The sequence below is a fragment of the Geotrypetes seraphini genome, chromosome 15, assembly GCF_902459505.1.
Source record: "Geotrypetes seraphini chromosome 15, aGeoSer1.1, whole genome shotgun sequence".
In the NCBI taxonomy this organism is placed as follows: domain Eukaryota; kingdom Metazoa; phylum Chordata; class Amphibia; order Gymnophiona; family Dermophiidae; genus Geotrypetes; species Geotrypetes seraphini.
Window position 1 is genome coordinate 25,247,248 of NC_047098.1, and position 15,859 is coordinate 25,263,106.

Consider the following 15,859-nt stretch of genomic DNA (forward strand, 5'->3'; position numbering starts at 1 on the left):
TGAGTCGGTTCAACAGATGGCCACTAGGATGATCTCCGGGCTTAAAGGTCTCCCGTACGAAGAAAGACTAAACAAATTGCAGCTCTACACTCTAGAGGAACGCAGGGAAAGGGGGGACATGATTGATACATTTAAATACATCACAGGACGTGTCAAGGTGGAAGACGACATCTTCTTTCCCAAAGGACCCTCGGTCACAAGGGGGCATCCGCTCAAACTCAGAGGAGGGAAATTTAATGGTGACACCAGGAAGTATTTCTTCACAGAAAGGGTAGTAGATCACTGGAACAAGCTTCTAATGCAGGTGATCAAGGCCACCAACGTGCTTGACTTTAAGAATAAATGGGACATACACGTGGGATCCCTACGAGGGTAGAGTTAAGGAACTAGGTCATTAGCACTCAGACTTAATGGGGTGGGTCAGAAGAGTGGGCAGACTTGATGGGCTATAGCCCTTTTCTGCCGTCATATTTCTATGTTTCTATGTTTCTATCAACCTTACGATTCTGCTCCCCCTCTGAGATACACTTATATGTATCTCATATGATATGAATGTGGTTCCCGGCTGTCATTTCCAATAGAGATCAGTTAAGTCTTTTTAAGGTACATCTATAAAACAAGAAAAGTAAATAAAAAGGTGAAGTAGTTGAGAGGTTATTAAATAGATGAACAGGCAATAGCTGATCAGTGAAGATATGAGTGCATTTGCCCAATTGAAAAAATGCATCACTCCATGGTGCGACCTCCCTTGGAGTATTGCGTTCAGTTTTGATCTCCTTATCTCAAGAAAGACATAGCGGCACTAGAAAAGGTTCAAAGAAGAGCTATCAAGATGATAAAGGGGATGGAACTCCCTCTCGTATGAGGAAATACTAAAAAGGTTAGGGCTCTTCAGCTTGGAAAAGAGACAGCTGAGGGAAGATAGGATTGAAGACTACAAAATCCTGAGTGGAGTAGAACGGGTACAAGTGGATCATTTTTCACTCCGTCAAAAATTACAAAGACTAATGGACACTCGATAAAGTTACAGGGAAATACTTTTAAAACCAATAGGAGGAAATAGTTTTTCATTCAGAAAATAGTTAAGTTCTGGAACACGTTACCAGAGGTTGTGGTAAAAGCAGATAGCATAGCTGGTTTTAAGTAAGGTTTGGACAAATTCCTGGAGGAAAAGTCCATAGTCTGTTGTTAAGACATGAACAAAGCCTGCTTGTCCTTGATTGGTAGCATAGAATGTTGCCACTCTTTGGGTTTTGGCCAGGTACTAGTGACATGGATTGGACACTGTGAAAACAGGCTACTGGACTTGATGGACCATTGGTCTGACCCAGTAAAGCTATTCTTATGTTCTAACCAGGAGCACTTTCTGAAGATTCAGCAAATATATTATTATAGTGTATATGAGTTTAGTAGGGTCACACATTTTAATTTATAATTCTTGTTCTTGATCTATCTTTGCTATTCTTGGGTCACAGAATGTAGAAGTCTGCCTGGCACCAGTCTTACTTTCCAACGACTGAAGTTGGCATCAAAGACTACTGTAACCCATTTAAATCTGTCTCTATAATCGGGACACAGACTGTAGAAGTCTGCCCAGCAGTGGTCTTACTTCCCAACCACCAGAATTGCCATCTAAGCGCAGCTGAGTTCTGTTTTGTTTCCATCCTCTTTCTGTATAAGGTGTGGAGTTCAAAGGAGGCCTTGAGTCTCAGCCATGGACTTTTGGAGTGAAGGAGGATTACAATTTCCTGCTGGTGTAATGCTGTATTTCTAGAAGCTTGTCACAGCAGGGTCTTTGCTGACTTTTGGAAAGGGTGATTTGGGGATACTGTGCAGCTTGTCTTTCCTGTGTCATGCAGGGAGCTGTGGTAAAATTTATTTTATTTATTGAGATTTATTAACTGCCTTTATGAAGAAATTTAGCCAAAAGTGATGTTCAACAGGTATCACTTAACACAGACAATTTGCATTAACGGCATAACAATAGTAAAATGTCCAAATGGCAGCATAATATACAGAAGAGTGAGGTATACTAGGAAATGTGCAAATAATGCTGCCAGTAGCTACAGCAGTAGGGTTACCAGATTTTACTTTAGTAAAATTGGACCCCTAGTCCCACCCCTCCAGGCCTGCCCCGTTACACCCCAGTCCTGCCCCGTTACACCCCAGTCCTGCCCCCAATCCCACCCAACGCAATTTCAACAAAGTGTCGGGACAAAAGTGTCGGGTTTTGAAAAGCCGTCTAGACCCCTGGACATGTCCTCAAAAAGGAGGCCATGTCCGTGGAAATCCAGACATCTGGTAACCCTATACAGCAGTAATATGATGTCGTGCAATACCATATACATATACCATAATAGAACATTTATATAACAGGAATATGACACGCAGCTCCTGATTGGTAAGGCCCAACTTTAGTACAGGAATAGGCGGTTGGAGCATACAGCGAGTGATTTCCTTCACTTACCGGTGCTCCGGCTGCCCTCTCCTGCCCGGTCGGAAAATACCACAAATGACAGGGACCGTGAACTGCTGACTGCGAATTCGCGGGGGAGCACTGTACACATGTGTGTTAGGGGAGTTGCTTTATAGTGGCAGCAGGAGGGAGTGGGCATCCCTTGTGCTGTCGGGGGGGGGGGGGGGAGATTGCTTGATGCCGGCAGTGGGAGGGAGTGGGCATGCCAGGGGATGTGCATATCGGGGGGTGAGATTACTTGACGGTGGTGATGGCAGGGCATGGGCATCCCTCCTGCCGATCTTTGATTTAGGGGTCTTTTTAAAAAAAAATTTCTGGGTGTATTCTGTGCATGTGCCGATCTCTATCACCAGCGATCGGCACATGCAAATTTAGCGACCCTCTACGACTCTCCGTGAACCTCATTTGCATGCACGGAAGAATGACTTGCCTTTTTGAAATTGTTACACTAGCAGCCACGATAGTGGCCCTTTGGATTTTACCACGAACATTAGAGAATCTTACCCTCAGTGAGTAGAAATTTAATTAAAACCAATAGAAACAAACTGCTAGAGCATCTATTCTGAAAATATTTGAAAAAAAAAACAAAACAACCCACTTTAAAATTGCTCAAACTGTGATTAAAGTGTTTTATATATACTACCCATGGTTTTGACGATTTTATGAAATTCAGTGGCAGGCTTCATTCAGCCCATGGGCTGCAGTTGGTCCACCTCTCCTCTAGAGGGTATTTATGTTGCATTCTCCTTGTAATCCACAGTACATCAGTGGCTGTCTGTACCATAATCTGACACCACACCTCACACTAGTGCCAACTAAATCTATCAAAGAGTTGCGTGATGAACAAGAGAACCTCAGTCTGCAGGTCTCCAAGCTGCGCAGCAAGCCGCCGCCACCACCTCTGCCTGTGAAAAAGGTGATACCGCACATCTCAAGTGCTCTTCAGTCTATGTCCTTGCACCATCAGGACAGAGGACATTAACAGATGCCTGGGGGTGGGGAGCATGGGGGCTAGATGGGCAAGTTATCTTGCCAGATGGTCATAAGACTGTGTAGTTGACAGAGGGTCATTAACACCATAGATCAGTGGTCTCAAACTCAAACCCTTTGCGGGGCCACATTTTGGATTTGTCAGTACTTGGAGGGCCGCAGAAAAAAATAGTTCATGTCTTATTAAAGAAATGACAATTTTGCATGAGGTAAAACTCTTTATAGTTTATAAAACTTTCCTTTTGGCTAAGTTTTAATAATAATATTGTAATTTATAGCTAAAGAGATATGATCAAGAAACTGTTTTATTTTACTTTTGTGATTATGATAAACATACCGAGGGCCTCAAAATAGTACCTGGCGGGCCGCATGTGGCCCCCGGGCCGTGAGTTTGAGACCACTGCCATAGATGATAAATCTTGCAAATTCAGTACTAAAACATAAAAAAATATATTATCACCCAGCTAACCAATATTCTCTTGCACATACCTTTTCCCCCACATGAACAACCTCACATACACTGTCAAACCAAGAAAAGAATTTCCTCTCTTTCTCCGTTTCCTAATAAAACCCTACAAATGCTATTTTGAAGATAGTGTTTGGGACAAATCTGCCACAAGCTTCTGTTTTATTTGATTGAACTTAACTGCAGTTTCCTCAAACTTGAAATTTCCATTCAGATTATTATGATCAATTTTACAGAAGGTTTTTGTAACTTAAATAATGCAATGAAATTGTGCAGTATTTTAAAATAAGGGTTGCACATTTATGGCTAGAACAGCATGGAAAGTAGATGTACAGTAAGTGGATTATAATTATTGCAGTATGCTCATCTAGTGAATTGTTGGCTGATTACTAGATATGTAGTTGGAAGGGAATTTTTGCCTGATTATTGGTTCACACTGGTTTTTCATCTTCTTCAGGATTATTGTAGAGAGCGCTACCAGGGAGTCAGAGAAAGGTTGCACTTAATGAACCTCAGTCATTTTTTTATCCTAGATCAGCTATGTAGTAGTGAGTGGGTGCATAGGAGCCAACTTTTGAAAATGATTGGGGGGGTGCTCAACTCATAACATAAGAACATAAGAAGTTGCCTCCGCTGGGGCAGACCAGAGGTCCATCCTGCCCAGCGGTCCACTCCCGCGGCGGCCCATCAGGCCTAATTGCCTGAACAGTGTCCCTGACTAATTTTGTAACTGCCTCTAATCCTCTAATCCTATCCCTATTGCCTACCTCTACTCCTATCTGTACCCCTCAATCCCTTTGTCCTCCAGGTAACTCACAACAAATTTCCCCTCACCCAGCAAAAAAGGAAAACCAAAATGAATCTGGTAGCAAATGGTAGTGATGACCAGCCTGTATCTAAATGTGAAAAGCAGGAGCAAGGAATATGGACAAATCAAAAGCTGAGGTCCAGCCACTCTCTCCTTCCCCTTCCACGGTGTCGGCATCATACTCTCTCACTCACTCACTCTCTTCTCTGACTCTCTCCATTCAAACCATTATAGAACTTTTCTCCAATCAGTCTCTCTTTTCCCCCAGCCCATCTGCGCCATATTCTAGTTCCCTAATTTTTTCCTAATTTAATTTTCCCCCTCCATCCTCCCTCTGTACTTTTTAAATTTTTCTCCTCCTGCATAGGCATAATTTGTTCCTTTTTTATTTGGGGGCAGGGAATTTAATTGCTCTTGGCCTGCTCTACTCCCTAAATATTTTTTTAACCTGTTTTGCTTGTCATTTTCCAAGTCTTCTAGTTCCCTCTGCTCCCCACCAAGGTCTAATGCACTTTTTCCTAGCTAGTTGCCATTCCACTTCTCACTTACCTCTTCAGGTGAGACTTCCTTTTGCTTGTACTGTAGATTTAATTCATCTTCAATTTGTGACTTCCTATTGACCACAGGCTTGGATCATTTCCTTGCTCTGCTCTCCCTGGCTCCAGGCACATTCCTATTTTCTGGGACTGGTTCATCTTCCCCTTTTACACAGCAGGACTTACCCTGGCACTCACAGATTCCAGACCAATGACCACCTTTCTGCTTGCAGATTCCACATCAGATTCTTTGTCACATGCTCACCTTGAGCTTTGGAAACCCAGCAAGGATCATAGTTTGAAATCTGAAAGACTAAATGCTGAGTGCGAGAACATGTTCTAGCAGCCCAGGGCATAGGAGCTTGCACTCATATTAAACCACCGTTTCTGAGCTGCCTGTAGAATATTGCTCTGGTAGCCAAGAAACAAGCATCCAGCTCAATGAGCCAAATTGAGACCTGTGAGGTTGTTGCAGTTTGACTAAGAGTAAAGAGGGGAACAAGGAATCGGCAGTTAAGCAAGAAGAAAGCCAAGGAGCCAAACCAGGAGACACACAGTTTGTGAGACAACATGTCCCTTCTCCCCCATCCCCAATAGCCAATAGTCTGGCACTCTTCCTGCTGTAGTGCTTACATAGCCCAGTGCCCCCACCATTTCTAACTTCTGTGGCATGTAATGAGGGAAAATAGTTTTCATTTTTGTTAGGAATGGGAACAGTGCTACTCTCCATTCACCCTCAGTTCAATCCCTGACCACAGCCCTCTCAATATCAGTAAGTTTGAAAAGGGAAATTTTCAGTTCACGATATTCCAAGCTTCTACAACCTTCTCCCATTTTCACATCCTTCTATTGAAATACCTTATTGACTAAATTAATTTCTACTATCCTTACTTCTCCTTATTTTATGTATATTCTGGTCTCCTGATTGCTTGTAAACCGAGTCGAGCTCCAATGAGAGATGACCCAATATATAAACCAAAGACTAGATTAGATTAGAAAGTTGGAGGAAAAGAGCAGATACCAGTAGCTACCCAAAACTTACCCAGTTCGATTAGTAATAATATATTTCCTATCCAGTGACTCTTGGGCTTGCTCAGTTGTGGGGAGCAGCTGATAGATTTGAACCAGGTGCACAAAAATCTTGTTGCTTGTTCTTATTTTTTTTCTTCCTAGTCTCACCCCTTCTGCCACTTCCATCCCTTTCTTCACCCTTTAGTGCTTCTTCTCTGCAACCTGATCTCTCTTCTCAGAACCCTTTTCTCCCCTATCAGCCCCCTCCTCTATGAATCCCACACAGTTCTTCTCCCAGTCTTTTTCTTTAGCCCATCCCTCACTCACTTCTCTTGGTATCATAGCTCATGTCCCCTCCCCAGCTTACATTCACTTCAGCTCTGTTCTCCCTTTCACAGTCAATATCTCTTCCATCAGCCTCTCTTCCTTTTAGTACTAATCTGACATTAAATGTTCTACCATCCGCTAACCATCTGTTCATCTGTAACTAGGGTTACCGTATTTAAGGACAGGAAAACCCAGATGCATGACCCCACCCTGTTCCGCCACAGCCCTGCCTTATTCCGAATCCAACCCACCCTGTTCTGTCTCCACCCCCTCCCCATTCCGCCTCCAGCTCCGCCCAACCAAAGCCTCTGACCTCCAGGCCACATCTGTAGGGCCTCCAGCATGCGTGGATGCATGTGACGTCATCAGCGCATGCTTGTTGAAGGCCCTCCAGATGTGGCTGGATCTCGGGGGCTTTCCAAAACCCAAACTGCCGGGTTTTGGAAAGTCCGTCTGGGAACCTAGACAGTCCTCTAAAAAGAGAACATGTCCAAGTTTTCCCAGATGTCTGGTAACCCTATCTGTAACCATCTACTCATAGGTGCCAGCTCTGTGGGTGCTAGAGCACCCTCAATATTTTTTTTGGAGCACTTCTCAGACATCAGAGTTGATATCTTCCCGATTTAGAGATGCAGCGGAAAGCAGGAAGTAAGGCTTTGTCTTCTCAGCTACTTCTCCCACCTCCCCCTACAGCAGGGGTAGGGAACTCCGGTCCTCGAGAGCTGTATTCCAGTCGGGTTTTCCCCAATGAATATGCATTGAAAGCAGTGCATGCAAATAGATCTCATGCATATTCATTGGGGAAATCCTGAAAACCTGACTGGAATACAGCTCTCAAGGACCGGAGTTCCCTACCCCTGCCCTACAGCCTACTTGGCAGATATTCCTTAGCTCAGTGGTTCCCAACCCTGTCCTGGAGGAACACCAGGCCAATTGGGTTTTCAGGCTAGCCCTAATGAATATGCATGAAGCAAATTTGCATGCCTATCACTTCCATCATATGCAAATCTCTCTCATGCATATTCATTAGGGCTAGCCTGAAAACCCGATTGGCCTGGTGTTCCTCCAGGACAGGGTTGGGAATCACTGCCTTAGCTAACCAATAAGCTGCAAAGGAGGCAGAACTAGTAGCTTTGGAGTCACCATTAATCAGACAGTCCTAAGCCATCCAATAGGCTGCAGGGGAAAGCAGGAAAGAAGGTTGATGTCTCCTAAGCTACTGGTCCTGCCTCCCCCTGCAGCCTATTGGTTAGCTAAGGATAGCTGAGCAATTGGCTAATAGCAGGAAGCATAGAAGAGCTGCAGTGTAGGTTGTACAGGCTTTGGTCTACCATAGACATGGGCAGTGAGGGTGGTAGTGCCTTTCCCCCACCCTGTCACACGCACCCCCTTCCCCATACCTCTTTCTTCCCCAGTGTGAGCAGCCTCTAATAAATAAACTGAGTGCCCTCGGGATGGCTCCCAAAGTGATGGGCTGGGTCAAGAACTGGTTGAGTGGAAGGTGACAAAGGGTAGTGATTAATGGAGATCGCTCTGAGGAAAGGGATGTAACCAGTGGTGTGCCTCAAGGTTCTGTTCTTGGGCCTGTTCTTTTTAACATTTTTATAAATATTATTGCTGATGGGGTGTCTGGTAAGATTTGCCTCTTTGCGGATGATACCAAAATCTGCAATAGAGCAGACACGCCAGACGGTGTGAATAACATGAAGAAAGACCTGGCAAAGCTTGAAGAATGGTCTGAAATTTGGCAGCTAAAATTTAATGCTATGAAATGCAAGGTCATGCATTTGGACTGCAAAAATCCGAGGGAACGGTACAGATTAGGGAGTGAAGAGCTTATGTGCACGACAGAAGAGCGGGACTTAGGTGTGATTGTATGCGATGATTTTAAGGTGGCCAAACAGGTTGAAAAGATGACGGTGAAAGCTTGAAGGATGCAAGGTGCATAGGGAGAGGTATGGCCAATAGTAAAAAGGAGGTATTGATGCCCCTGTATAAGACTTTGGTGAGACCTCATTTAGAATATTGTGTACAAATCTGGAGGCTGCACCTTCAAAAAGATATAAAAAGGATGGAGTCAGTCCAGAGGAAGGCTACTAAAATGGTATGTGGTCTTCATCATAAGATGTATGGGGACAGACTTAAAGATCTCAATCTGTATACTTTGGAGGAAAGGCAGGAGAGGGCTATGATGGAGATATTTAAATACCTACGTAATGTAAATGCGCATGAGTCAAGTCTCTTTCATTTGAAAGGAAACTCTGCAATGAGAGGGCATAGGATGAAGTTAAGAGGTGATAGGCTCCAGAGTAATCTAAGGAAATACTTTTTTACAGAGAGGGTGGTAGATGCATGGAACAGTCTCCCAGAAGAGGTGGTGGAGACAGAGACTGTGTCTGAATTCAAAAGGTCCTGGGATAGGCACATGGGATCTCAAGAGAGAGAGAAAGAGATAATGGTTACTGCGGATGGGCAGACTAGATGGGCTATTTGGTCTTTATCTGACATCATGTTTCTATGTTTCTAATGTACCTGGGGCAGTGAAGGATTACGTAACTTGCCCAGGCTCATAGGGAGCAGTGTGGGATTGAACCCACAACCTCAGGATGCTGAGGCTGTAGCTCTAAATATTATGCCACACTCTCCTCAGTACAGTGGGATGCGTCTAGTTCAATGGTTTTGGATTAACAGACACTTGGAGCCTGAAGCATGTACAGGGAGAGAGTCAGTTGAATGAAAGGTTAGATTTATACCTTCGATAATCTTCTTTGTTTTAGTCCCTGGAGGATTCCATATGCTAGGTGTTCAATATACAGATTGCCTCTTTGGAGCTGGTAAAGTACATGGCATGAAAAGATCTAGCTAGTGAATGAAGGATAGACATTGACTAAATGCATCATTAAAAAGGAAAGTTTTCAGCTGGGCTTTGAAGTTGGTTAAGGAAGTCCCCAGTCTGAGATAAGGAGGAAGGGCATTCCAAAGGGACAGCCCTGTCACAGAAAAAATACATCATATGTTATTTGGTGAGTGTTTGGAACTACTAGAAGCTTTGTTGAGATGAGCGGAGAGAATGGAAAGACGTATAAGGGATAAGGTAACGGTTGAGAAAAACAGCAGTGTGTTTAAATACAAGGAGCAGTAGTTTATATACTAATCTGCATTATGGCAAGCCAATGTGATGATTTGAGGAGAGGAACAACATGGTCATATTTTTACGGAGGTATTCTTTAGTAATTGGAGACATTGGAGTTCTTTGCTTGAAATTGTTTGAAATGTCTATATTCAAATGCCAGAAGCCTAAAAAAACAAGATGAGAGAGTGAGAACATCAAGAGGTTGCAAGACATTCAAAATACCGCTGTTCGCTTGATATTCAGTCTGAGAAAATTTAACCATGTGACAAAATATCACAAATTGCATTGGTTACCAATTGAGGCGAGACTACTGTTGAAGTTTGGATGAATATGCTTTAAGTCTTTACATGGTCTCTTACCTAGCTATTTGCTTGACCATTTTGAATTTACTAATAGGAAATGCTCTACAAGGGGGTTCACGGCTGTTTGACTTTCCATCCATTAAGGGATGCGTTTACAAACGATTCTTTAGTAGAATTCTATCTTATCAGGCAGGCATATGGGATAAACATCTTGGTAATTTTATATTAACTTCCCAATACCTATCTGGCTTTCTCAAAATTGTTAAATTGGTAAATTTGTCAACTAATGGATTGTGAATCACTGTGGATGCCCAGTATCTTTATTCTGTTAACCGCACAGAACTGAGAGGTAGCTGCGGTAAATAAGTATATTTTATGTTATGTTAGAATGTATTTAGTATATAGGCTTATAACTAAAGTATAATTGTAGAAGAATGTGTACTATGACAACCTAAAGAGAGGGTTTCACTATAACCCTCCCCACGAAATCTTCTATATCCAAACTGCTCAATAAGCTTCCTTCAGGCCCTCAGAGGTGCCACCAGATGCTCAATAATATCTCATAGCAACTGGCTTTACGCCCCCTATCGTCATCGGGTCATTAATTTTTAGAGATTTTTTTTGTGCAATGCTATAGTTTGCTCGTGTGTTCATTCAATAAATAGTTAGTAAAATTTGTTACACTTATCTTGGGTGGTTCAGCCAAGAGGGACCGAGTACTGCCAACATGTTTCACCCTATCCGGGTTTCCTCAGGGCACAATCCCTGGATCAATTATTCGGGTGGCCACGTCGTATAGAGTTACACAGTTTTGAGGAAACCCGGATAGGGTGAAACATGATGACAGTACTCTGTCCCTCTTGGCTGAACCACCCAAGATAAGTGTAACAAATTTTACTAACTATTTATTGAATGAACACACGAGCAAACTATAGCATTGCACAAAAAAATCTCTAAAAATTAATGACCCGATGACGATAGGGGGCGTAAAGCCAGTTGCTATGAGATATTATTGAGCCTCTGGTGGCACCTCTGAGGGCCTGAAGGAAGCTTATTGAGCAGTTTGGATATAGAAGATTTCGTGGGGAGGGTTATAGTGAAACCCTCTCTTTAGGTTGTCATGTTAGAATGTATATCACTAAATGAAAAGATAGATATGAGGGTGAATCAGAAGTTAAATTACATAAAAAATTTGGACAAAGAAATTAAAGAACAGAAAGGAGAAATTAATTCCTTAAAACAAGATACATCTTTATTAAAAGTAGATATTCAGGAGATAAATAAAGAATTAACATCAGCAAAAAATAATCAAGACCAATTGGTTAAAGACAAAATAATTATGAGGAGGAAATTGGAAGATCTAGAAAATAATAGTCGAGCTATGAGGAACATAAATTTTCCTAAGATCTTATTAATTTCCTTCTGAGAAATGGTGAAACGATATTTTATGGAGATTCTACAAATACCTGAAAGTTATCTACCTCCTCTCACAATAGCTTATTATATTCCTGTTAAATCCCAAGTGGGAAAAAAAGAAAAGGTTGGGAAGTCTCAGGATGATCCATTAAACATTTCAGCTAAACTGGAACAATCGGACAGAGAAGTGGCTACACCAGCCACCACCCTCTTGCTGTCTGTGGCTTTGGCTCCAGACAAGGACTGGATCCTAAAACTTTTCTTCAAAAACAGATCCAAGGACTTCCTGGGATTCCATATCCATATATTTCTTGATGTCTCTAGAGAGACTCAAAAAAGAAGAAGAGAATTCCTAATTTTGAAACCTGGAGTGACTCAAATAGGGGGTCTTTTCTTTCTGAGATATCCATGCAAGTATCTAGTTAGATAACATTCTTTGAAATATGTTTTTGTAGACCCATCTCATTTGATAAGTTTTCTCTCAATGAAACATCTTGAGAATGATAAAGATTAGTTCTCTGTTCTGCAGTAGTTATTGCGCTTTCTTTTGATAAATATGTGAATTTAATTACTCTACTCTTTAAGTCTTGGATCCGAGATTAGAGGACTAGAGTGTGATCAAGCGAGCTTTTCTTTTTTTCTTTTTAATAATTTGAGTAATTTATTTTTCAAGTTTGAAAGTAAATTTAAGTTAATATGTCTTTGATCTGTACAAGATGTTTATGCTTGGTAATTGTTTAAAAACTGTATAAAAAAAAAAAAATTAAAATTAAATTACACGATAACCAGAACAGAGCTAGCGAAGTGCAATATATGTACTCGTACATTGCCTGTTGGATAGTTTGTCCATGCATAGTGCAGCGCTCAGCCTTTAGTCATGTGGCAGCCACAAGGTCGGAAACATGGATGCTCCATATGCAAGATTACACCGTTGAACAACAATGTGCAGCAGTGTGCTTTCTTTGTGCAGAGAGAGTAGAAATTCACCGTCGGATATTGAGTCAATATGGACATAGCACCATGAATCAATGAAAGGTTTATGAGTGGGCAATAAGGTTTAAAGCAGGAAGAACAGGTGTAACTGGCGAAGGTCATTCTGGTCGCCAATCAACATTGCACACACAAGAGCACATTGAAAGGGCGGATGCCTTGATTAGAGAAGAATGACAGATAACAGTGTCTCAGTTGTCTGCAATTTGGATATCAGTTATGGCTCTGTATTTGCCATAATGCATGATGACTTGGGGGATACAGGAAAGTCTGCGCACGATGGGTTCCCAAACAGCTTACTGATCTGCACAAGCAACAGCACGTGGAGGTTGTGACCCAGTTCCTGAGATGGTATGAAGAAGATCTGATTATTTGGAGAGAATTGTCACCGGCGACAAGATATGGGTGCCTCACTGCGACCTGGGATAGCAAAAAAAACAACAACTTATTTTCTGCAGGAATGCAGAATCTAGTTGAATGATACAACAAATGTGTCATCTTGCATAGGAACTATGTAGAAAAGTGATACGTTCAATTGCTCACATTTAACTTCTATTAAAGTCATTAAATGTATTTTGCCTTTACTTTTTGATTTACCCTCGTATAATAGGCATTTCTGAGACCTGGTGGAAGGAAGATAACCAATGGGACATTGTCATACCGGGGTGCAAACTATACCACAGAGATAGGGTGGATAGAATTGGTGGAGGCATAGCCTTATATATTAAGGAGGGCCTTGAATCAAATGGAATAAAAATTCTACAGGAGCAGAAACGCACCTTGGAATCCCTATGGGTAGAAATTCCATGTGTAAAGGCGAAAAGGATAGTGATAGGAATGTACTACCATCCGCCTGACCAGGATGAACAGACAGATGCTGAAATGTTATCGGAAATTAGGGAGGATAACAAACTGGGTGATTTCAACTACCCTGATATTCACTAGGTAAATGTAACATCAGGGCATGCTAGGGAGATACAATTATTTGATGAAATCAAGGACTGTTCTATGTTGTAGCTGGTTCAGGAAAATATAAGAGGCGAACCAATTCTAGACCTAGTTCTTGGTGGAGCACGTGAATTGGTGCAAGAGGTAATGGTGCTCAGGCCGCTTGATAACAGATTTGATATAATCCCTGGAATAAGTTCACACAGGAAATCCAATACAACAACATACAATAGCATTTCACTTTAAAAAAAAAACAGATTATGATAACATGAGAAGAATGGTAAAAAAAAAATCTCTGGAATTTGTTGCTGAAGAATGTGGTGAAATCAGTTAGCTTAGCAGGCTTTAGAAAAGGTTTGGATAATTTCCTAAAAGAGAAGTCCATAGGCCATTATTGAAATGGCTTGCGGAAATTCACTGCTTATTCTAGGACAGGAGTAGGCAATTCCGGTCCGCGAGAGCCGGAGCCAGGTCAGGTTTTCAGGATATCCACAATGAATATGTATGAGATGGATTTGCATGCACTGCCGCCTTGAGATGCAAATCTATCTCATGCATATTTATTGTAGATATCCTGAAAACCTGACCTGGCTCCGACTCTCTAGGACCGAAATTACCTATCCCTGTTCTAGGATAAGCAGCATAAAAACTGTTTTACTACTTGGGATCTAGCTAGGTACTTGGGACCTAGGTTGGCCATTGTTAGAGACAGGTTACTGGGCTTGATGGACCTTCGGTCTTCCCCCGTATGGCAATTCGTATGTTCTTATGCCTAACTGCCATCAGTTAGGTGCCAACATTTATACAAGCCTTTGGCAGGCATAAACACAAATCCAAAGTTAGGCATAAAATGTTCATTTAAACTAGTGTACTGTAAAAATCATTCTGCATAAAGCACCCTTTACAGAATACTAGCTTAGTGTGAATTATTTCAGTGCCTATCTTTGGGCACCATTCACAGAATATAGCCCATAGTGGTGGATGTATTGGTGAGAATATAAGGTCTTGTGTGTGGGTGAGTAGGAACAGGATTTAGGGTTAACAGCAGCCAGAATCTAGAGATGGGCCTACAATATGGGGCAGAGAGTACAACAGTGGGTGTCTTCCTTGTTTTTGCAGTTATATTTGGGCAGGTCTTTATGCTGGTTTTCCCTCCCCTTCTCTCTCTACGTCTTCTCACCTGTCTCTTCTTCGAATACCAATAATTTTATTGTCCTGTGACTTTATTGTGAATGTCAATTGTAACCCGTTCTGAGATCCCAGGAGAATGGGATAGAAATCTAAACAAATAAATAAAATGTGCTCATTTTTTTGGACTCTCCTCCCTACAGCTTAGCCCTGTGTCCCTCTGGAACTTTGAACAGGCCTTCTGTGTGAAGATCCTGCAAGGCAGTAATGTGAATGCCGATGAATGCTTGAAGGTAGGCAGAGTTTTTTTGTTTCTGAGGTAAACAGCATCACGTCAAGATATGTCTTGCTAAAAGTGCCATCACATGGGACAGCATTGGCCATCATCAAACTACTAAACAGGAAGGAAAGCTAAAAGTGCCTGTACCTCCCCCTCATACAACACTCAGTTCCTAGAAGCCAGATCAGATTTTCCGGGTATTGCTGAGTGAACAACTTGTGGTGAGATGCTAAACACGAGAGCAGTGCAAAAACATATGAAAAGCAGAAGGAGGGGTCTGAGGAGGAGGATGGGGGGGGGGGGGGTGAGGAGAATCTCCTTCAGAAGAGAACAATCCCCTTCAGAGTTCAGCATCCTCAGGGCCTGGTGTGAGGGAAAGATCCTTTCAGTAGTTTACAACTGTGCATTGTGGCAACTTTCTCTACTGGAAATAAATGTTGACAGAGGACATCAAGCTATAACAGTTTTTTTTTTAAAACCCTGGAGTGAGTTTTGTCTACCTAGCATATCTCCAATCAAATGTGCCTTAATGGTCTGTCTGTCCCTTCTCCCCATTTACAAATTTGCAATGATCGCTGTCCTCTGATTGTATTGAAGAAGTGCACTGAAACCTGAACTGCCTCCTACCCTTCCTTCCTTCCTTCACTGTAATTACCCAGTGTCCCCTATGAAATGTGTATGTTTGTTCATTTCTGGCTCTTTCTGTGTCCTCTTCTCTCCCTGGAGCTCAGCTGGTGGTCCACGCTGGTCTATTCCATGGGAATGAAATGTTGTGTAAGGCAGTGAGGACTGCAGAAGTCAGCGAGTCTTCTGAGCCTATCTGGAATCAGATGATGGAATTTGACATTGGCATCTGTGACTTGCCACGCATGTCTCGACTCAGTTTTATACTTTATGCTGTAGAGAAGACCAAGAAGGCACGATCTACCAAGAAGAAATCTAAGAAAGCTGTAAGTTGGGTGTGTGGGGGGGGGGGAACAAAAGGGTGCTCTTGTTCTTATTGAAGATTCTCCTTGCGTCTAGGCCAATGGTTCTTAAACCTGTCCTG

The 15,859-nt window shown here is 42.3% G+C and overlaps 1 protein-coding gene across 5 annotated transcripts in view; it reads left to right on the plus strand.

Moving 5' to 3' along the window:
* Window positions 1-15,859, plus strand: part of PIK3CD (phosphatidylinositol-4,5-bisphosphate 3-kinase catalytic subunit delta) — a 64,848-nt gene that overhangs the window by 14,991 nt on the left and 33,998 nt on the right. For 4 of the 5 annotated variants that reach the window (XM_033922672.1, XM_033922668.1, XM_033922669.1 and 1 more), the window contains exons 6-8: window positions 3,237-3,392; window positions 14,735-14,824; window positions 15,543-15,761. In XM_033922672.1, the coding sequence (XP_033778563.1) occupies window positions 3,237-3,392; window positions 14,735-14,824; window positions 15,543-15,761 (465 nt within the window). The remainder of the gene's footprint in view (window positions 1-3,236; window positions 3,393-14,734; window positions 14,825-15,542; window positions 15,762-15,859) is intronic. The other variant, XM_033922670.1, reaches the window with a different exon arrangement.